Here is a 24,276-nt window from a genome sequence, read left to right as displayed (position 1 = left end):
AGTTGTTGATATGGTGATGGTGATGATGATAACGACTTAGTTGTGATTATTGTTTTCCCTCTATCTAAATGATTATAGTAATAGCTAAATGTTCATGTGTTAGAGTTGTCTATGTATGAACATGTGCTGGATCACACCGCTTAAGTTCTACCAGAAGATAAACATGACATCTGCTTATGGTGAGGTGAGGCGATTTGGATTCTGTGAAATGAGACAGGAGATAAGTATCTGTGAAGACAACCTTATTTAAGAACAGAAAGTAGTCACTTGATGAAAGGATTAGCCTTCAGCAAGCTAAGTATAGTGAGGTGGTGACCTATTTCCATAACATGGAGATTGTTGTTGTTGTTGTTGTTGTTGTTGTGGTCTTCAGTCCTGAGACTGGTTTGATGCAGCTCTCCATGCTACTCTATCCTGTGCAAGCTTCTTCATCTCCCAGTACCTACTGCAACCTACATCCTTCTGAATCTGCTTAGTGTATTCATCTCTTGGTCTCCCCCTATGATTTTTACCCTCCACACTGCCCTCCAATACTAAATTGGTGATCCCTTGATGCCTCAGAACATGTCCTACCAACCGATCCCTTCTTCTGGTCAAGTTGTGCCACAAACTTCTCTTCTCCCCAATCCTATTCAATACTTCCTCATTAGTTATGTGATCTACCCATCTAATCTCCAGCATTCTTCTGTAGCACCGCATTTCAAAAGCTTCTATTCTCTTCTTGTCCAAACTATTTACCGTCCATGTTTCACTTCCATACATGGCTACACTCCATACAAATACTTTCAGAAATAACTTCCTGACACTTAAATCTATACTCGATGTTAACAAATTTCTCTTCTTCAGAAACGCTTTCCTTGCCATTGTCAGTCTACATTTTATATCCTCTCTACTTCGTCCATCATCAGTTATTTTGCTCCCCAAATAGCAAAACTCCTTTACTACTTTAAGTGTGTCATTTCCTAATCTAATACCCTCAGCATCACCCAACTTAACTCGACTACATTCCATTATTCTCGTTTTGCTTTTGTTGATGTTCATCTTATATCCTCCTTTCAAGACACCATCCATTCCATTCAACTGCTCTTCCAAGTCCTTTGCTGTCTCTGACAGAATTACAATGTCATCGGCAAACCTCAAAGTTTTTATTTCTTCTCCATGGATTTTAATACCTACTCCAAATTTTTCTTTTGTTTCCTTTACTCCTTGCTCAATATAGAGATTGAATAACATCGGGGAGAGGCTACAACCCTGTCTCACTCCCTTCCCAACCACTGCTTCCCTTTCATGTCCCTCGACTCTTGTAACTGCCATCTGGTTTCTGTACAAATTGTAAATAGCCTTTCGCTCCCTGTATTTTACCCCTGCCACCTTTAGAATTTGAAAGAGAGTATTCCAGTCAACATTGTCAAAAGCTTTCTCTAAGTCTACAAATGCTAGAAACGTAGGTTTGCCTTTCCTTAATCTTTCTTCTAAGATAAGTCGTAAGGTCAGTATTGCCTCACGTGTTCCAGTATTTCTACGGAATCCAAACTGATCTTCCACGAGCTCGGCTTCTACTAGTTTTTCCATTCGTCTGTAAAGAATTCGTGTTAGTACTTTGCAGCTGTGGCTTATTAAACTGATTGTTCGGTAATTTTCACATCTGTCAACACCTGCTTTCTTTGGGATTGGAATTATTATATTCTTCTTGAAGTCTGAGGGTATTTCGCCTGTTTCATACATCTTGCTCACCAGATGGTAGAGTTTTGTCATGACTGGCTCTCCCAAGGCCGTCAGTAGTTCCAATGGAATGTTATCTACTCCGGGGGCCTTGTTTCGACTCAGGTCCTTCAGTGCTCTGTCAAACTCTTCACGCAGTATCGTATCTCCCATTTCATCTTCATCTACATCCTCTTCCATTTCCATAATATTGTCCTCAAGTACATCGCCCTTGTATAGACCCTCTACATACTCCTTCCACCTTTCTGCTTTCCCTTCTTTGCTTGGAACTGGGTTTCCATCTGAGCTCTTGATGTTCATACATGTGGTTCTCTTATCTCCAAAGGTCTCTCTAATTTTCCTGTATGCAGTATCTATCTTACCCCTAGTGAGATAAGCCTCTACATCCTTACATTTGTCCTCTAGCCATCCCTGCTTAGCCATTTTGCACTTCCGGTCGATCTCATTTTTGAGACGTTTGTATTCCTTTTTGCCTGCTTCATTTACTGTATTTTTATATTTTCTCCTTTCATCAATTAAATTCAATATTTCTTCTGTTACCCAAGGATTTCTACTAACCCTCTTCTTTTTACCTACTTGATCGTCTGCTGCCTTCACTACTTCATCCCTCAGAGCTACCCATTCTTCTTCTACTGTATTTCTTTCCCCCATTCCTTTCAATTGTTCCCTTATGCTCTCCCTGAAACTCTGTACAACCTCTGGTTCTTTCAGTTTATCCAGGTCCCATCTCCTTAAATTCCCACCTTTTTGCAGTTTTTTCAGTTTTTTCAGTTTTAATCTACAGGTCATAACCAATAGATTGTGGTCAGAGTCCATATCTGCCCCAGGAAATGTCTTACAATTTAAAACCTGGTTCCTAAATCTCTGTCTTACCATTATATAATCTATCTGATACCTTTTAGTATCTCCAGGGTTCTTCCATGTATACAACCTTCTATCATGATTCTTAAACCAAGTGTTAGCTATGATTAAGTTGTGCTCTGTGCAATATTCCATCAGGCGGCTTCCTCTTTCATTTCTTAGCCCCAATCCATATTCACCTACTACGTTTCCTTCTCTCCCTTTTCCTACACTCGAATTCCAGTCACCCATGACTATTAAATTTTCGTCTCCTTTCACTATCTGAATAATTTCTTTTATTTCATCATACATTTCTTCAATTTCTTCGTCATCTGCAGAGCTAGTTGGCATATAAACTTGTACTACTGTAGTAGGTGTGGGCTTCGTATCTATCTTGGCCACAATAATGCGTTCACTATGCTGTTGGTAGTAGCTTACCCGCGCTCCAATTTTTTTATTCATTATTAAACCTACTCCTGCATTACCCCTATTTGATTTTGTATTTATAACCCTGTATTCACCTGACCAAAAGTCTTGTTCCTCCTGCCTCCGAACTTCACTAATTCCCACTATATCTATCTTCAACCTAACCATTTCCCTTTTTAATTTTTCTAACCTACCTGCCCGATTAAGGGATCTGACATTCCACGCTCCGATCCGTAGAATGCCAGTTTTCTTTCTCCTGATAACGACATCCTCTTGAGTAGTCCCCGCCCGGAGATCCGAATGGGGGACTATTTTACCTCCGGAATATTTTACCCAAGAGGACGCCATCATCATTTAATCATACAGTAAAGCTGCATGCCCTCGGGAAAAATTACGGCCGTAGTTTCCCCTTGCTTTCAGGTATAAATGAAAAAAAGTCTGTTCTTGGGTGGTGCACTGGGTGTAATGATATTGATGGTGACTGCAGGAGAAAATAATCATCATTGTGGAGGGCTAAATTCTTTATGTGGTGGTTGATGATATAAAGCTTAAAGCTTTACTATAAGCAAGCATTACCAAAATGTACAGTGCAATACAGAACAGTGGATTAACAGGACACATATGAAGTACCACAGTTGTTAAAGACACTGGGTTTGTATGGATAAGAATGGGATTTAAATCCATGTTCACCTTCGCCGATTTAAAATTTCCATAAAATATGTCACTAGAGGATCTATGTTGGTTCCTTGCAAAGGCCACTGCTATTTCCCCTCATCCTTCCAATCTGTTCTAGCCGTCACAGTGTAGACAGTACATTAAATTCTAGCCTTTGTATCCCCCCTCCTTTAATACCTCAGTGGCACATTAATTTATTTTTGTAGTGTATTTATTTAACCTGATGTGATGGGGTCCATCAGGTCCTCTCTTAACATTGGACCACCGTTTCACATCTACAGTATCCTTTCTTATATAATAGTTTCATAAAAATATGATACATAGCATTAAAAGGATGTTAACATATTGTTCGTCACTGTGTAATTTGTGTAGAAATTATATTTGTAGGTAGTTTTAGTTTATGTAAACGCTGTTGTAGTTTATGTAAACGCTGTTGTAGTTTATGTAAACGCTGTTGTTTCTGGGTATAGCTTCTGCATATAATTTACTTAACAAGACAGGGAAAATATGTAATATATTATGAGACAGAATTTTTGGTGACTGCTTACCTTCAGGAGGGATAAAAAAAGGTGTAGTACTGCTGATGAACACACAAAAGTGAAGGGATAAGTTTCCTAGCTTTTGAAACAAACAATTCCTTACTTGGGAAGAAGGAACAGATAGGTGAATCTTAAAAGGAAGGGCAGGTCACTCAGATTCCAGGATGAGAGATACCCACCTGTAGTTGGGACAAGGTTTGACAAAGATCTTTCTTGTTCCTCATCCTCTTACAGTGAGTTGCTCCCATCCTAGGATTTGAGTGACTTGTCCTTCTTTTTAACCTTTGCCAATGAGTCCCCCCGCCGGCCGCGGTGGTCTAGCGGTTCTAGGCGCACAGTCCGGAACCGCGTGACTGCTACGGTCGCAGGTTCGAATCCTGCCTCGGGCATGGATGTGTGTGGTGTCCTTAGGTTAGTTTGGTTTAAGTAGTTCTAACTTCTAGGGGACTGATGACCACAGTAGTTAAGTCCCATAGTGCTCAGAGCCATTTGAGTCCCCCCCCCCCCCCAAATCCCCTCCCAATCTGCTGAGGAAGGGAACTATTAGTTCTGAAAGTCAGGAAGTGTATAACTTCAGAGTATGTCTGTCTGGAGTACTGCTCTTTGTCCGTCCTGAAGGTAGGCACTCATAATTTCTCATTCTCTCATAATTTATCATTCTCTCATAATTTATTACTTTTCTTCATTCAGTTTTCCTCTGATGAAACTATGTAGTATGAAGCTTCATGTTTCAAATATTTTTCTCCTCTCATTTATCTAATCATGGAAAAATGAGACTGATTTTTCTCTGTACGGTTTGACTCCATTTATTCATTTATGCATATGGTCAGCATTTCTAGAATGTGGGAACTCTGATGGCCTTGTTATTTGATACAATCAAATCTTATATTATGCAAAAGTGTTGCAATAGAGGGCATATGAGCAAGTGATTCGGGTTCTGCACTCACTAGACGTGTCTCCATCTACTCGGAGGGATGCCCCATTTTTGGGTGTTTGTCTTGCAATGGAGGATGCCCATTTTAAGATGATTCATCTCCAAACAGGGTAATGCAGAACATTTTCTGCAGATACAGTAGTGGAAATATTTATTGCATCACCTTTTAAATTAACATTTTTTGTTACAATCATTGAAGAACTAAGCTAAATTTGCCTGATTTCTCTTGATTTCTAGCAGATATGAATATACACAATAAATTTTGTCAATTTGTTTTTATTCTTAATTTTTCTTTCCATAAAAATGTTTTTTTTTTATAATTTAACACTTTCTTGAAAAATGAGTGTAAGTGGATATGTCAGCTATTCTGCTTGCTACTCTGAAATATGAATACAAATGTTGAAAGAAACACTGCATATTAATGCTGTAACATGAAACTGATGGGTTTTAGTGTTTGTCTTTCCTCATACAAACACATTGTTGCATATAATACTCTGTTACTTCACCACATGCCTTAATCTCTGCTTGGCATCGTGAAGGCATTGAAATAATTAACTTTTTAATGTATTCCTCACTCAGTTCATGAAACAACACATACACAAGGGTCTCCAACACCTCCCGTTTATTCTGTGGCTTCTTTTTGGTGGTAGCATTTCCCATAACCTTCCAACAGTTCTCAATAGGATTGAATCCGGGCTGTTTCCAGTCCACTCTAATACTCGAACCCCATTTTGTCGAAGGAAAGATTTTACCTGAAATGAAATGTAGAAGTATGTGATAATTAACCAAGAAGGTAATCTGCTTCATGTTTGGCACAAATATTAGTCATAGGACTCGCCTTCAAAGCTCTATGGCAACAAGCAGAGTCGTCCTGAAAAATGCAATTGAAAACACCTCCAAACTTGTGTCTAACGGTTGGCGTAAGCTTCCATTCAAGGATGCTTATGTAGGCATCTGCATTGACAGTACTGTTAGAGTCCAGACGACCTATTCTGTGACTGGAAATGCAGCCCCAAACCATCTGTCCTTGTGGGTATGTGTTATGCATGATGGCAAAAATTCTTCAGCTTTCCTTTGACGCATGAACACTTTTCCATCTGAGCCATGCAGATTAAATTTGGATTCATCTGAAAAGATTACTTTGCTCCACATCTCTGGTGTCCATGTCACATATGCCTTTGCCCATTTTAGTCGCTGTTGTCGCATTATCTTGGTCAATAAAGGCTTCCTTCTAGAACTACAGGCTGAGAGTCCAGCCTCTAGTAGTCTGTTTCTTACAGTTCTACTGGTTACTGAGATGTTGCACATTTCTTGCCAGTCTCGCTTTAGTTCAGTTGATGACAGGCGATGATACTTGAGTGAAAGAAAGCCTTTTCAATACCCTGTCCTGTTTGGCAGTAGACGCCCTTTTCCAGCCTCTTCCTTTCTCACGATCAACATTTCCTTTTTTCCTGTTTTTTTTCTTCAGTAATGTTGAAATCATACACTGATTAAATCCTGTCTTAGAGACTCACTCTCTGGTGCTGAGACCAACAGAAAAATAAGCAAGTAGAGCAGCTTTCTTTTCTGGTGTTAATTCGACTGACCTGCCCATCTTCTCACTGCAAAGTCTCAACTCAAAAATGGCAGTATAAACACTGGTTTAATTGTAAAAAACGACGACAACAAAGAGTTGTGTATTGTTGGAAAACATGCGTGAAGAAGGCAGATTATAAAGGCGATAATATGTCAATAAAGTTCAACAACATTGGGACTGGTATAACCTGAAGCAAACTGCCACAAAAGACAAAAAGACGAAGTAATTCATGGTGATTAAATAAATATTTCAACCACTGTAGCTCTTGCTTTGCGGGGATATATGATGGCAGATTAATCTTCCCTCAGGTGATGCAGTGAGACTTCAGTTTTCTCTCCAGTGGCAGAACCAAGTGAGGTGGCGCACGGGTTAGCACACTGGACTTCCATTTGTGAGAACAATGGTTCAAACCCGTGGCCGTCCATCCTGGTTTAGGTTTTCCTTGATTTCCCTAAATCGCTTCAGGCAAATGCTGGGTGGTTCCTTTGGAAAGGGCATGGGTGACTTCCTTTCCCATCCTTCCCTAATGTGCTGGGACTGATGACCTCACTGTTTGGTCCCCTTCCCCAAATCAACCACCCAGCAGCAGACTTCTAGCAATGAAGCTGTTTCTAGAGTTTAGTTGACAGACTAGCTTGATAATTGTTCATTGGATGATGGGGATGACTGATGTGCTTTTCCTTCTCTGCATAAGCGGTGATCGCTCTTCTGACAGTTTGTCAACTGGGATTGGCTTCGTACAGCTCGGTGCAGTGTCAACCTGCTTGGTGTGAGTAGATGCATGCTATACAGGTGAAGTGTACTCTGAAGCTCAAGAGTACAAAGCAAGAGCAGACATCCTCAGAATGTGAGGACTAGCTCCCAATGTGGTGGCAGTGATCTTCCTTGAAATATTGTTCCTTGCCTCACCTTCAGCCCAGTGTTAAGGCAGCACTTTTTGTAGGACAGTCTATGGCAAAGAATAACACGCAGAGATAAACAGATGTTGGCCAGTGGTAGTCATTTACCTTTCCATGTGACAATCAATTTGCACTAGACTTCTCACTTCCACAAGTGAACTGTGCACACGTAATTGTTGCTGGGGTTTGCCGTTAGATGACTAACTTTGTAGGACAGCCTAATTGTATCCAAAGATGAAACGAACTTTTCTTTTATCTCTTTAAATTTCTTCCCTTGGGCAGCCCCACTGCTATAATCAAAGTAGATGAAATGTCTGCAGTGTTCTGTAATAGGCTGATAATTGTACATATTAAAAAACACAGAAGGGAGCACACTGCCTTGCCGTTGATCATTCTTTTGTATGCGACGGAGAGAAAGATGTGGAATCTTCTATTCTGCAGCAGTGCCTATGAGGAATGTAAGTTGGTAATTGCTGGTGAGCTGATAATTTTTCTTTAGTAACTTTCTGTGGTTGAGTGTAGTAGGCAACTACCCTGTTGAAAATCATCCTCAGTGTGTTGAGTAGGCTTGGATATATGACCGCAGCATGATTCATTTATGCTGTTAATTTGGTTAACAACAAGAGTTTCAAAGAGCTGGAAACAGTGGCACAACGATGATACTTGACAAAAACTTTTACGTTTACCATGCTTCAGCAATGCAACAGCTCGAGCTTTCTGCCACAGTGTTATATACAGATTAGCAATGCTCTCGTTCATCAACTTAAGCAGTCACTGAAATGTAGTACAATAAAACTTTTTGATCTTTTCTACCGTGAGGTGATCAGTGGCAGGAACTTTGTTTCAAAGTGGAGATTGCAGATTCCAGTTCATCCAAGAAGAATAGAGAATCTAATAATATTTGGAGAAGAGTCATAATAGGACAAAACGGCCATTTTTCCTTTATTGAATTGTGAAATCCACAATTTTTCCATCATTTTAAAGCTTGATGAAATGTTTTTTGTATCATATGGTGTGTGTCTTGATTGAAATGTTATTTGTACTCTTCAGCATACATCTACCAAAACTGTACATATCTGAAAATATTCTGAGCATGTGTTTATGGCCTGTAGAAGGGAAACTGATGTCAGGAACTGGACCTTTTTGTAGTCTATATTACTAAGCTATTAATCTGTGCGATAGTAACCCAGTCCCACTTGTCTAAAAGTTTGAGGGGGACAACAAAAATTTGATTTTCATTATATTGTATGATTATTTTCCAAACTTAAAATGTCATAATCTACTCATTAAGATGTTTCATCTTATTTTACAGATTTAACACAGTAAGACAATTATTGCAGTTCAAAACTGAGTATATGCCTTGAGGCAGGGTAACTCTTGGCACACAAATATGTGGACTATATTAATCCAGTATTTAGAATGGGAACACTTGTCGACTTCCAACAAACTTTAAGCATGCTTTCAAATCTTTCTGAAACTTTCCTTGTGTTTTTTCTCCTGATGTCAGATATTTAGCACATTAACTCATTTGTAAAGTAATAAGAAATTTGAAGCTGTTTTGTACATTGGAGTTAGATTCTTTGAAGAAAATTCTTGCTTTCTGCCTCATTGCTCATATCATTGCATGTGTTCTCAAGTTACTGAAAGTGCAAGGCAGCACTGTTCACAATATTTCCATTTTATTACATGCTGGATCATTTGATGAACTGTCCGCACAAAGGTGACTATGTTTTAGTTCATTGTGTCCCATTTTTCTGTTAATGATCAAAAATTTGGTGACAGGTGGTACAAAACAGAGAAATGGAAAGTTTCTTTAAATACAAAATGATCACTCTGTCTGTACCAATTTTACAATGTTTCTTGCCATCTATGCCAGTTTTATGAAAAATATTCTTGTTTCCTGGAATTAACGGCTAACATGTAATTAAATCTTGACCATATTAAGCTCACAGGTGACATTAATGTTAATGATTAATGAAAATTACCTCACCTGTAGTTTTACACATTTTTGCTACAACTGGTTTCATTTCTTTGAACATCTTCAGCTTGCCGAGCTATAAATGAAGACTTAAATGGCCTGGTTGTTGTATATAATGTTAAAGACTACTTCCAAGCACACTGATCGTAAATAGTCTGTTGATGGCCTTTCAGAAGTATAGTGAGCTGATGCGGTATGCTGCATACTGTGTGCACATCTTTGTGAAGGACCGTGTTAGTATCCTGCTTCAGGGTAAAGGTCACAAAAGATTACACTTTCACATTTGCTGTATGTGATTTTCATCTAATTATGAAAATGCTCTACCTGTAGAATGGTTAAAGACTTTTTCTAAAGTGAAAGATAATATTATTATGATTAAAATGATATTGTCATCATTTGTTTGGAAATCTGTATTTAAGATATTTCACTTTAATGGGTGCATTTTTAAATCAAATGTTATGATTTTTTAAGATGACTTTTTTTCTGTTGGTCAGGACAATATTCCCTTTAACTAGCACGCCTATTTTGTTTCCTTCCATAGTTTCACATATTGGCCTTCTGAAATCAAAATTCATTTTTGTTTAGCATGACATTTTCATCTGAAAGTAAACTGGCAGTGCTTGAAAACATACAAAAAACTTCCAAATATATATAAAAGTTTCCAAACATAAAGGTTACACAGTATAACGTGTTTGTGTATTCTGCTCTGAATTATAATGATCACTTTACTGAACTGAAAATGTATTGTCAAGGGTATTATAAAAAGGATAGATTGTTACTCAACAGAGGAGGCATTGAGCCACAGTGAAAAGAAAACATTTAAGCTTTCGGCCAAATGACACACACACACACACACACACACACACACACACATATATGTGCCGCTGTGGTCCGACACAGGACTGCAACTGTCTGACATGAGCAGCACCCGCATACAGCCATCCTGATTTAGGTTAATCGCTTCAGGTAAATGTCAGGATGGTTCCTGTGAAAGGGCATGTCCAACTTCCTTTTGTAGTTTGAAGTTTGATGGGACCAATGATGTCTTTTGGTGTGTGTGTGTGTGTGTGTGTGTGTGTGTGTGTGTGTGTGTGTGTGTGTGTGTGTGTGTGGGGAGGGGGGGTAGAGCAGAACAGGGAGAGAGGGGGAAAAGACTAATGGGTGATGGGTGCATTGATGGAATGAAGGCATGCTCAGTGCTGCTTTGAAAGCAGGGACGGGGATAGGTAGGTGGAGGACTGGGACTAGGGGAGGTTGAAGCCAGGGGGATGCAGAACAGGGAGAGAGGGGGAAAAGACTAATGGGTGATGGGTGTGTTGATGGAATGAAGGCATGCTCAGTGCTGCTTTGAAAGCAGGGAGGGGGATAGGTAGGTGGAGGACTGGGACTAGGGGAGGTTGAAGCCAGGGGGATGCAGGAACGAAGGATATGTCGTAGCGGGAGTTCCCACCTGTGCAATTCAGAAAATCTGGAGTTGGCAGGAAGGATCCAGTTGGCACAGGCTGTGACACGATCATTGAAGTGAAGCACATTGTGTTAGGCTGCATGTTCAGCAACTGCGTAGTCCAGCTGTCTCTTGCTCACAGTTTGGTAGTGGCTGTTGATGTGGACAGACAGGTTGACAGTTGTCTTGCTCATGTAGAAAGCAGCGTAGTGGTTGTGGCTTAGTTTGTAGATCACATGGCTGCTTCCACAGGTAGCCCTGCCTTTGATGGTATAGGAGATGTCTGTGAAAGCAATGCAGGTAGTGGTGGTACTATGGATAGGGTGTGTGGGACATGTCTTGCATCCAGGTCTGTTGCAGGGATATGAGCTATGAGGCAAGGGATTTGGAACAAAGATGTACTGCTTTCTTACCCCCACTACACAACCACTCTGTATTGCTGCTCATTTCAGACATAATTCCAGTCCTTAGTCAGGCCACAGAGGCTGGAGAAAGTAGGTAAGCATGACAGTGCTGCATATCCTTGTTTGACAGATTTCGTTTTTTTTTTTTTTTTTTTAGGGTTTGTAGGTTGCATAATCACATGGGGGTGAGATCAGGACTTGCAGGGCTCAGTGTTTCCCATTTGAGTTGGCGTAACTTGTGCATTACGACGTTTGTGATATGAAAACTTAGTGCAGCATTCCACAACTGTGGTTCTCAAGAGACGTGCTGCATCATGCACGTTCTTCATTCTCGATGGAGAGACCCCCACACACTACCACAGTCTACTAATGACTTCACAGTTTCAACCAAGGTGTAATGTTATGTCTACAAAGTTCTTAGAGATTAAACAGCGTACTTAATACAATACATACAAAACACACATCTCTTGGTGGTTATGGAACCACACACATTCATCATCATAATTTTTACCTTCCAATGTGGAAAATGTTTTTCTTTTTTTGTTGTGTATCATTCGATGTTCACAACTTTTTCTCTTACAACTGTTCTAGTGATCGTGCCTCTTTCATTAGCCCAGTGGTGGAAGGAGCCCCATTTATCTTCCAGGTAAAATTGCTGTACGGTATGAACATGTGGTTCATTTCATAGTATAACTGTAATGAGGAGTTGGTTTTCCACACACTTTGTTTGCCCTCCCATTTCTTGCTTTGTTCGTGTTTTCTGATGCACACACAACGTGGTAAAAAACAGTTTTATTTGAAGTGGAAATGGAATAATTGTTTGCACTTGTCATTGCAGGATGCAAACAGTTCATCAGCTGGATTGCTGTTTCATGAAAATTGCTTAGTAGTAGTACAAGCTTCTTTTGATTCATTTTCCTATAAAGATGGAATTTCTTTTTGAAATTTTGTCAGTATTGTTTTGTTGTAATTGTGCTGATATTCTAACTTTGCTCAGTTTGCTCATTGACTATTAAATCAGTTTCCCTGAAAGGTGAGAAAGAGGAGGAGATTCTGCTTCCTGGCCAGCTTATTCATCTTTCGTACCCTGCAGTTCAGTCAATTAACAAACTCCAAATAAAGGCGTGTCATTACTGTCCGATCACAAATTTGATTAGCTGCTTGTTTTCTTTGTCTGTTAACAGTTGAAGTGTAAGTTCATGTCCTTTTGTGTGCTGGACCATACACACAGAATTTTCTAGATTATTCAAGATTGTCCACCACATTCATAATAAATAAATAAATCTATAAGGGACAAAATTTGTAAACCATTATGTATGCAATATTTACAGACCCAACAGTGATTGTTAATAAAAGTTAAACACATCAGGTGTAACAGTGCCTTTAATTGTAATACTCATAAGACAGTAACAAACAAATAGTAATTGTGACATAATACCTTTCGCAGAACACTGGTACCCAATCTAATACATTTAAATATTATTAATTTTTCTCTTGTACTTTTCAAGCTTATTTTAGAAGGTTGTGTTACAATCCGGAATTGTCCGGAAGCTTCTGCATTATTCAATAAGACATTTGATGATTTAGAAGGTTCTGTATAAATACAATCCAGAACACTATTTTACCAGTTCTGACTGCCATCATTTTTGTTAAATCACATTGATTACATTGGTCCAACAGTAAATTAAAAACTGAGAAATTGCAGAACAAAAATTCTCCTTGCAAATATATGTAGTACCACGGGGTATACAGAGCCTGTAAAATCTCCAGAATTTAGGAGATGAGTGTGTTTTCAGACAACAGAATTACATAGCAGCAGTAAGGAAATGGGCCACAGAATTTGAAATGTGGAATTTTTTTTCTTTCTTTTTTTTTTTTAACTGAAGAATGCAAATGGGATGTAGTGTTCTGTTGCCAACAAACTTTGTTAAGGAAGGAATTCAGTTTGGTCCTTTTCAAAAGAACCATCCTAGCATTTGCCCCAAACAATTTCACGAAGCCATGGAAAACTTGGGGATTTGAATTGCTGCCTTCTTGAATGTGTGACAAGTGTCTCACCACCACACTCTCTCTCAGTACTAGCAGAAATAGAGGACAATAGGAGAAACAAAGAATGTGTTGGTAAGGAGAATTTTCACTTACGTGAACAGGATCGACACACACACACACACACACACACACACACACACACACACACACACACACACACACACATTTTGAAGCAGCTGTTAAAATTTACCATATTATCTGTTTGAATGGCCAATGTCAAACTGAACAGCATCAACTCACTCTGTATACAGAGCCTGCTGCTAAGTGGCTGTTTAACTATGTGTGCCATCTGACTCTTCCTGCGTAGCATCAGCTTCCTTTAACTGCATAGGTGGAAAAATCGTAACTAACACATCCTTCTCTTCCGCTGTTCATCTATTCTCAGAGTAGCCATGTCCATTTTTTTTACACTTTTCACTAAACTCCACCACATTTCCCACTTTAATTTTGACTTTTTTACTCCCCATAAACTTCTTTCACACACACACACACACACACACACACACACACACACACACACACACACACACACACACACACACCTACACCTACACCTACCTTCCCCCCCTGCACAGCCATCATGTAGTTCCTGTGTCAAATTACTGTTTGTGTTGCCAGTTGTGTGTGTCTTAATCTAGAGTAGTTTGCATATATAAACCTTCCAAAAAAAAAGTGTCACTTCTGACTGTCATTTTAGTAACAAGATCCATGTAAATAAATTAATCTTTGCATTTATCAAGAAGTATTGCAGTAATAGGAGGGTACTCAGTAATACGTACAGATATTATAAATTAATCTTAATATGGCTTTCCACAAGCATTGGATTTTGGTGAGCAACCCCTAATAAACTGAGTGTACCTTAATGTGTTGACTGCTGCATTCTTAGTAATGGATGTTTCATTGACAGGCCAGGTACATGACATTAGATGGTGGTTCTGCTGTGGCTGCTGGCAGCTATACAGCAGGCAACATTTTAACTAAAGCATATTGTTAGTACTTTAAAAGAAGTTGCCACTTGCCAAGTGACTGAGATAGATATAGATTTAAAATGAAATTGTTGAAGGTTATTGAACTCACCAAATTAATTTTTGTTTTCTTTAAAAAAAAAATAGATAAAAGAAAGGAAAAATTTGATGGTTTGCAGAGTAATTATTAATTCATTCGATATTTGAATCAAAAGAAGAGGAAAGTGCAGTCTTAAAGCTCTTTACACTTTACCACTGATCCACCATTAGAAATGAATAAAGATTATGTAACAATGTGAGAAGCTTACAGAGCACAAGAAGTTGAATATTTTATGAAGAAGCAGTAACATTTGGAATGGTGTGAAACGAGTGTTGTAGGTGTGGAATGAGCACTAGAAATTTGTTTATTTTTTAAAGTTTTTAGCTTGTAAGTGTCTTTTCCATTTAAAAGATAATTGAGGCAGTAGTTCTGAAAGGGGTTCTCAGTTAAGCTGCCTGATGAAACAAGTTTCAGACACTTGCTATTCAATTGTAAAGTTTAGTGTCCCACACAGAGTTGCTTTGACAAGATCACACTTGGTATGTTTCTCCATCCTTGTCCAGTTTTAGAGATCCTAATGTAAGGAGAATGTTAAGTTCTAGAACAACTTGTCTCACAGTTATCTGGAAAATTGGCAGTAGATGAAGACAAAGCATCGATATTGCAATAACTTCAAATAGAAAAAACCTGGTTTAGGTTTGTGTGTGTGTGTGTGTGTGTGTGTGTGTGTGTGTGTGTGTGTGTGTGTGTTAATATACTAAAGTCTACATAATATACTAAAGTCTACACTGGCAGGTGAGGAAGGAATATTTGTTTTGTAATATGGACCAGTACTTTTCTGATGTGTGGATGGAAGTAAATCAAGGTGACTAAAGAAAGCTGTTAAACTTATATTGCTATGGTAATTGTGGGAAGTGAAAGTCTCCTTTTAATTAAAAGGTAATAAGTGTCACAAGTTCATCACTTCTAAGTGAATGAAGGTAAAATACTTCAATTGAAAATTACAATTGAAGTGTGAATGAACATATTTCTTTGAGATTTATTTCAAATATGCTGGCAGAACTTCAACAAGGTAGGTGGTAGAAATAATGATAGTATCAGATTTATTTTTCTAAGGTAAGGTCAGTTGAACTGATTTATAACTTTAATATTAAGGGCTCATATCTGTTGTGAAAAGCAGACTCATCAGTGATGTTAACGTTTCTTTGATTTGGCACCACATGATTCTTTCCAGAATCTTTGGATGCAACACAATGTGTAGCCGGTTCCCAAGAGGAGGCCAAAATGCTGGATCCAAAGATTTGGAATGGAAAGCCACAGTGCCAAAACCCAAGTACTTTTACTATCAGCAACACCCTATATGCTTATGTGAATCATCAGTGAATTTGAATCTGAATTGTGGCATAAAAAAGAAACAATAATAAATTGAAGATTCTGTAAGGTGGGACAGGAGGAATGAAGTCAGCTGATAATGAATACATAAGCAGACAGGGGAAACTGGTGTTTCAGAGAATAAGAAATGTGGAAACAGACAAACAGCAAAAGAAGTCACTGTAATCAAAGGCTAAACCAAGTGACAGGTCTAATGGGTGTCTCTCTCTCTCTCTCTCTCTCTCTCTCTCTCTCTCTCTCTCATGCGTTCAGTTCTGAGATTTTAGACAAGGTAAATTCTCTTTCGACAAACATTGACGAGGGATTATTATTATTATTATTATTATTATTATTATTATTATTTAAAAAGTGCTGTAGTTTGACTATTAGGTAAATTTTTAGCCAGTGTGTTCGGAAAGTAGCTATCAGTTTGCAGGAAATTATTGTTGTGAAATGCTTTGTAAGAAGGGTACCTTCCCATACTTTAACTGAAGTTTTGCTAATGGGTGTGACTGAGCCTTTGTTGGTGGAAGCTGTGTGTGGGGACCCTTGATGGTCATTACACAATGGAGTTGGTTACAGGTGAAGAGTAGTGCAACTAAAACTCTGGGGATAGCATAGAACCCCCTAAGGACTTGAAGGTGATGTTTAATGCAATGCACTCTTAATGGGAGAAACAGAAGGCTTGTGATCATTATACCCTGTCTTAAGTAGGGCCTTAGAAGACCACAATATTGGCCGAACAATTTAGGTGAGTTTCACTACTTGTTAACAAAGGAAGGGGCCATAAATATTAAATAATTTATCATTTTAATTGCGCTTTGGCAGAATGACATGAGGAATTAAGTCACCATAGCCTTTGTTTTGTTCTTTGATGAGTTTAAGGTTGTGGTTTGCAAGCCAGTCATATCACAGTAGACCCCTTTATTGTTCGTATCAAAATGAGTGGGAAGGTGATACTAGATATGAGATGCAAATATTGCTTAACAATAGTTTTTGTGTATGTGATTGACTATAATAAATGTGAGGCCCCTTGTGGTAGCAGGAAACAAGCTTTAGTCTTATTGCCTGTTGTGGGATTTGAATCTCAGATGTTGCAGTTCATTGTTTCTTCCTTTTCTGATTCCTGCTCCTCCATGCAGAAATCTCAAAGACAGAACAGGAAATACACGGATAAAATACGGAAACATAAATTGAACAGTCTAAAGGTTTTAAGAGGTAGAAGTGATGTGGAGTGCATATGAAATATAAAGTTTGGTTTATGTAGTATCGAGCAACATATTTAAATATGTATTTCCAGACAAACCACAAAGGTTACAGAAATGTGTGTGTATCGTGTTTCTTGTGAAAAAGGCATAGGATTCTCCTAGTTGATGAAATGTGCTTTTTGTGGTGGTGTGATCTGCTTTTGGTTTCCCACAAAAGTATTCAGTATGCTGATCTAGAGCTAATACAGTTCGTTTTTGTGGACTGCTTTTTATTAAGATGGGTACAGTGTAACATGTGAAAAGACTGTTGTATGATATCTATCATTCTGTTTTATGAGCTTTTACTCTCATGTCCCACTACTCCATTTATCTTCCTGCTTCATGGAGACCCAGAGTAAGTGCTTTCTGTGGCTGGTGTTGTAGTCAAGGATTTTTTCTTGCCAGAATTAATATTACACACTGCAAAAGATAAAAGTTAAGTAAAGTAGCCCTGCATTATAAACACTTTGGTGTTTTGTTGAAGGAAGGTGTAGGCAGTATATGGAAATGCCGATTCTCATGAATTTATACTCTGTAAATAAGTGAGGTTCACTGAAGCAAAATTCATCCATTTCTGTGGTAAATACATTGAGTAAACAAAAAATTGCAGAAATACAAATAAACCATTTATTTTGTCTTAATGGATTTTGTAAACCAACAATGAGTCAAATTTATTTTTTTATTTATTTTTTAACCAAACTTTGAAATTCTTTCATTATGGTAAAGGCTTACTGTATGGAATAAGATTATCTTACCAGTAGTTTCAACAGTATAGGCAGGTATGACTTTTCAGTATTTCAAATTTCTATTAACCATTTTAATTAAACAGTTATAAAGAAGACTGTAGCATACTAATTGAAAGAAAAGTAAGGCTCAGTCTGTAACCATTGTATTAAATTCCAATAATTTATTGTTCGTCATCATGTGAGATAAGTTGTCACGTGTTGGAGGTTTTCCAAGAATTCCAACGACTTTTACTTTGTCCGTGTCATATATTTCACTGACATAGGGTTAAAGCGAAATGTCATCAAGGATAATTGTATAGCTAGATGACATAGTTTCATTCTTTAGCCAAGTATACATGCTGTAGTGAATGTAATTGAAAACTTAAACTCTTATGCCTGACCAGGGCAGTGTTCTTCTAATTGCACCATCCAAGCATTCATTTGAAACGAATCCAAAGTTGACTTTTCATGGATTCATCCAGCGATCATCTATGAAAATAATTTTAAGCTTTATACATCTATGAATGGTGTCCTTTGATGTCCACAGAGATCATAAACTGTTGATTTTGTTTGTATAATTAGGTTCAGTGTCTACTTTTGATTGTAATTCACAAAACACTTTTAGTAAAAGGTGATACTTTGTTATGACCAGTTAGATGTTTTGTGAGCTGTCTGTGGGGAGTCTCAGATAAATGCAAGGGATATTTATGTACTGATTAGAAATTACTTCCTTGTGTAAGTAAATGTTGCATGTTTGAATGGGGCTGCTTCACATTACTTATACAGCTTTCACAAACACTCAGGTTAATTTGGACTGTGGCTGTTGGTCTTGGTAGTTGGTGAATATGCTGCAGGAAAGATTGCTAATGAGCCAACAAATATACATAAATCAACATTGATGAAATTAGAGGAGCACCATCTGATATGCATTTGGGAGATGATTTATTGTCCTGGAGAAGTGGCAGCAATGTGTGTATTACTGAGTGTTTGTGGACTAAAGCTATCAACACTCAAAATTGAAGTGTTTGGTTTTCTATGCACTGGGAAGCCATCTTTTAGGGATCACCTAAAAAGGTTCATGTAAATTAGTACCTTCTGTTTGTGACTGGCTGTCACAAATTTATTTGTAGACTCAGCCTTCAAAATAAAGTAATTCTGTTTAATGATGTCAGTGTAGCCACCAATTGTTGGGAGAGATTGATCAATGAGGATACGCTCATGGGTACGGGCGGTATACTGGCATCATGGAAGCAGTGGCCATAGTGACAGAGTAATTGGATGCTGATGGTGCTGGGATGAAGCATAATGTGGTGACTTTGTCACAACTTCAAGTACTCAACTGCAACACATGGTGATTGGTAAAACAGCTGATATTATTAATTGTCATTGCTATTGCTGTCTGGCTCCTCCTCCCCATCACCAGCCCCTATGATCTTCAAGGAGGAAGCTTTTCATCCCACACATCAAATAATTATAAAATGCTCCTGGTTGGGAGCATCCATAGTCAGTAACCTCCTGACTACCCCCCCCCCCCCCCCCCCCCCTCCTCTCTCTCTCTCTCTCCAGCTTGGTTTGTAGTTCTGTGCTTTTGTGATCCTCTCTCAGCTTTCAGCTTCTCTACTTCTCCAACTTTCACTCACCTCAGGGATCTTGTAAAGCGTTCCTATCCACAACACCCCCACGTGCCACAAAAAAAATCATATTTTCCCTCCTACCAAGCAGTAGAAAATACTCAGTTCTTTTACTGATTTTTCCCAACTTCAGATCACACAAGTGGTGTATCATAAATGGTAGAATGGTAGTTAAAGCAAAACTTCAGTGGTTTGCTATGTAATGTTGTCAGATCATGTGATGACTTTCTAGACAGTGAAAATCAGTTAAGATACCACTTGTGTGGCCTGAGGCTGGAGATATACAATAGAAGTACCTTGTTTACAAGTCAGTTTCAGTGTTTCTCTCAGTCTCTGTGCCTAGTTTATATAAGGAACTGTGGATTATTCATCTGTTTTACAGGGAAGTTCTTGGACTGATCACCTAAAGCAAAGAGCTAGTTATTGGAAATAACAAAATTTGTTCTGTTGTTTGTCACAATGTGCTCTCGTAAATCAAATCAACGAAGTCCAGGGTCTTATGTCACTCGTGATTTTAGTCAAAAGTATTTGCATTTTCCTACCAATCTGGGTGGGGCAGTGATAAAACACATTCAGCAGGATGATGGCTGAAGTGCCCAATGAGTCATACAGATTCAGGTTTTTTGTGATTTTTTTTTCCAAATCATCTATGGTTCCTTTGAAAGATCACTGCCAGTGTCTGTCACTCTCCTTCCCCAATTCAGACTTGTGCTCTATCTCTGTTGACCTCATCATCGACTGAACATAAAATCTTATTCTTCCTTCCTTTACACTTTTCTTTCAAACACAGAGGTCTTTCATAGGAAACCAGAAAACATGTGTAAAAGCTCACATGTATGATTGATTGCATTGTGCATGCCAATTATACAGTATTGCATTTGAGATGCCACTAAATGGTGATGGCAAGCTTGTTGCAAACATAGAAATACATGTGGAGTATTTCAAGACTCAGTATCCTTACAACACCACACCAAGCAGGAACAGTGTAATGTTGATAATCTTTTGTTTAATAGAAATTCTTGTTACCTTGGAGTTTGGTATGTTAAAAGTTGTTTAGCACAGTATAAGTGTTTAGTCATAGACAGCTTTATGAGTGTGCTTGAAACCAGATCAGTGTGAAGAAAATAAAATTGAAATGAATGAGCCCTCAGTCACAATTTTTTTAGTCTTATTAACCAGGTTTCAACACTTCTAAGAGTGCCTTCATCAGAATGTAGACATTTAAAGTGGTCTATAACATAATTACAAATTTGTGGGAAGAACATTTTTTTATATTAAAAATAAAGTGTAAGTTCTGATTTAAGATACAAGACAGAGGCAGTACTTACATGTCACGTATAAAATAAATAACAGGCCAGAAGGGCTTTAGTCACATAATATTTAAAAGGAATGTGTGAAGTTGAGCCTCTAGGGGCTGCTCATATCTGTACAGCAACAGGTTGCAACGGACTGAGGCGCCCACGTTAACAAGAGCGGCAGGTGAACATGACATTGCAGTGAGAGCGCCATCTAGTAGCCGCAGGTACAACTTGGCTACTTAACATTTAAATGTAGACAGGCAAAATTATAATGAATATTGTTCAGTACATAATGTAAAAGGCAATATTTGTTTAACAGTGACAGACAAAGTTACATTTCGTCTACATCAGATCTTAGAAGCACAGTTTGAAGCATAAAAATGTCATTATAGAAAATACAGAAAGGGCTGAATGACATAACCTGTAGTAAACGAAATAACATGAAATACAGCCAATAAACCTGTTAATAAATGAAAAATTATGAGATGACTCAGATGTGGGGGGGGGGGGGGGGGGGGGGGGGGGAGGGGGGAACACACACATTTCGGTGAACCGTATGAGGAGACCTGAAATTAAATGTCAAGTAACAGCTTTACACCGTTGAAGAAATTTTTGTTATGCAACTGCAGCTGCTTATTGAGAATGAGGCTATGATTTCAAGAAATATGTTTAAAAATCTCTAATTCTTCAAGAATATCTACTCTGCGCCCTTTCTTCTCAGTGTGCAAGATGTTGATATTGAATATAGCTTTAGGTACATGACCTGTAATCAGAAGATTATCGGCAAAAGACGAATTTTGGGGGCTAATGCCATTTTTTCTTAAAAGGTGTTGTTTGTATCTGGTTGTCCTTTGTAGTAAGAAGAGCAGGTATCGAAGGGGAAAAAAAAAATTCTGTGTGAAGAATTGTCTTTGCCTAGTAATAGAAGTGGCAATTACAACTATAAATGTAAGCATGGAGAAGGGAATGTGGGGAAAATGTTATGCTGTGCTAAAGTAGTTGCTTTCCTTTTAGAAATAAAAACCGTGATTCAGCTTATTATGTCTGTTATAATTATGAGTCAGTATAAATGTTTGTGAATCATGACAACTGTTCTTGGCTGACAGAGTTTTCTTATTGGTATAAAGCAGGGACATACAGACTGCTGGCAACATGGGGCGAAGAATTTGCGGCCTGCATACTAGCAAGTCTCTACACCACACCCCTGGTATAAAGCTGTGCTGAGCACATCTTAGTATAGTATCAGTGGTAATAGCTGGGCATAATGACAGTGAAAACAGCATGGTGTTGACCACATCCCATTACCAGAATCAAATCACCAGTTCTGTAGCCCCAAACAAAATTGTGATGTAAAATTACCTTTACAAAAGGTCAGTCATTGAGTTTTACGAATTAGAGAATGCTTTGTGAGCTGTGCAACATATTCAGATTCAGGAGAACACACTAAACCAAATATTCTACAAGAAAAATGTGTTTTTGATGTTGAGAGATTGTTCCAGAGTGATATCACTATTTTCAACTACTGGGAAACTTGAATTCTAATGGTAAGCAGAGTGAAATAACGTTGACCAGTTGTGTTTAACAGTCTGAAAGACATGCTCTTGTGTGAAGGAACTTTGGAATCAGCAAAGGCGGCAGTAGCCACAGCTGTAATATGTGCAGTAAGACATTGTGACTTGTAATGTGGTGGTATGGAAGCAAGACATATCAGGAAACTCGTCATAAGCTGTAAGGGGCACTTACTGTTTCTCTCCCCACCAGTGGTTTACGTAAAGGCAGTATAGTGAGTGAGGCCTTTGGCGGTACAGGATAACAACAGATCCCCGTACTGTGGATGAGTCTTGCCCATTTCGGCATGTGGCAATGCCTCTTATTACTAAAGAATTGGCCTCTAGATGGCATCATTGATTTATGAAGGTGGAGTTAAGGTTGCAATATGTGGTCATACTTTTTCAATTAGATTTGAGAGCCCAGAGAACAACCTGATCACACTAGACATGTAATATCAGCACACTGCAGCTGCTCTGTGTGCTTTGACATAATCATCCATCAGCTGAATCCCAAATCCATATGTACCACAAAAAGGGTCACATGCTGCTGCAGGTTATCTACCCCCAGTAAACCACAATTTTCTCAGAACTGCTGTAAAACACTTCGGCATATAAGCTCCTACTATTACCAGCCCCACTCCAAAATAATGACATGTTTGTAAAATGTCTCAAGAGCCAACCAATTGACGAGATGACCAGAATCGCTCGCTAAACCAAACCATCAATTGCAGTAGGTGAAGCATTGTGTTCGTTTGAACATCCATGCTGTATCCTTGAGTGGGTGGTGGTGGTGGGGCGGGTGTATTGTACTGGCATGTCATGTATGTTGTGTTTGTGTTGTCTGGTCACAGTTTAGTCTGCTCAGTATTGTATAACAGATATTGTATTATGGCATCTAGTGCATCTTGAAGGTCTCTTAACTTGCAGGCACAAGTCTAATTTTTACGAACAAAGATAGTCCTGATTTTTACTGTGAATTAAGACTGTGTATATTGTCACCTTCTTACATACTGTTAGTCATATTTGAAACAAGAAATGTGACAAAAAATATTTAGTTAGTTGCTTTACTCTGTGTTACCAAATCACCATAAGCAGTAGCATACCATATCACAATTGAAAGTTTAGTATTGTTGTTATATCACAGTTATTGTGAATTTAGTATTCTTACTTTACCTCAGTCCTTGTGCAGCTGCAAGAGGACTTCATTTTCAGGTATTTATGCTGCTACATGAGAGGAAAAATGCTGCCATTCTGAAACTGAAATCCAGAATGTCCACGAATTTAATCATGAACTGTATCAAAACTTATGATTTACTTCTGTTTCAGCTATTCCAAAGGTGTCTTATGAAGGTCCTTAACATAGAATTATGGAAGTTGTACCTGTCCTATGTGAAAGAAACAAAGAATACTCTCCCAACTTACAAGTAAGTATATGTTTTTTTTATATATAAGTTTTGTACCTTTTGTGCAATGATTATGTTGTTTGTTCAGATCAAATCCTGAACATAATGGTGATACTGTCCAGTTACATTAATGTGACCACCTGTCAAAAGCCTGAATAACTAAGTTTTGCAGTGCTTACCACTGCAAGATGTACAGGAAGTGTGTCAGTGGGGTTCTGGAAGGTACTGGTAGGAGTGTGGAGCCATGCCAACTCCAGTGCTGTGACCAGCTGTGCTAGGTTTCTTGGTTGAGGATCTGCAGGATGAACGGTCTGATCAAGAAGGTCCCACAGTCTCGACTGGGTTTAAATCCAGGGAGTACAGTGACCAAGGGAGTATGGCAAAGTCATCCTAATGCTCTTCAAACCATGCATGTATGCTGGGAGTTGTGTGTCTCATTGCATTGTCATGCTGTTAGATGCAGGGTAGACGTGTTCCCCAAGGATAGATGCGTACTTGTTTTGATCCACTGTGGCTTCCAGAATGACAAGATCATTCAGGGAATGCCACAGAAACATTTC

At 38.5% G+C, this 24,276-nt stretch overlaps 1 protein-coding gene across 1 annotated transcript in view; it reads left to right on the top strand.

Annotated features, from left to right (window-relative positions):
• Positions 1 to 24,276, top strand: part of LOC124711653 (protein suppressor of forked) — a 154,608-nt gene that overhangs the window by 71,927 nt on the left and 58,405 nt on the right. Inside the window, exon 4 of the mRNA XM_047241840.1 lies at positions 23,640 to 23,737. Coding sequence (XP_047097796.1) covers positions 23,640 to 23,737 — 98 coding nt within the window. The remainder of the gene's footprint in view (positions 1 to 23,639; positions 23,738 to 24,276) is intronic.

The sequence above is a fragment of the Schistocerca piceifrons genome, chromosome 8 (assembly GCF_021461385.2).
Source record: "Schistocerca piceifrons isolate TAMUIC-IGC-003096 chromosome 8, iqSchPice1.1, whole genome shotgun sequence".
In the NCBI taxonomy this organism is placed as follows: domain Eukaryota; kingdom Metazoa; phylum Arthropoda; class Insecta; order Orthoptera; family Acrididae; genus Schistocerca; species Schistocerca piceifrons.
Note: the sequence above shows the minus strand (reverse complement) of the source record. Positions and strands in the feature narration are given on the sequence as shown.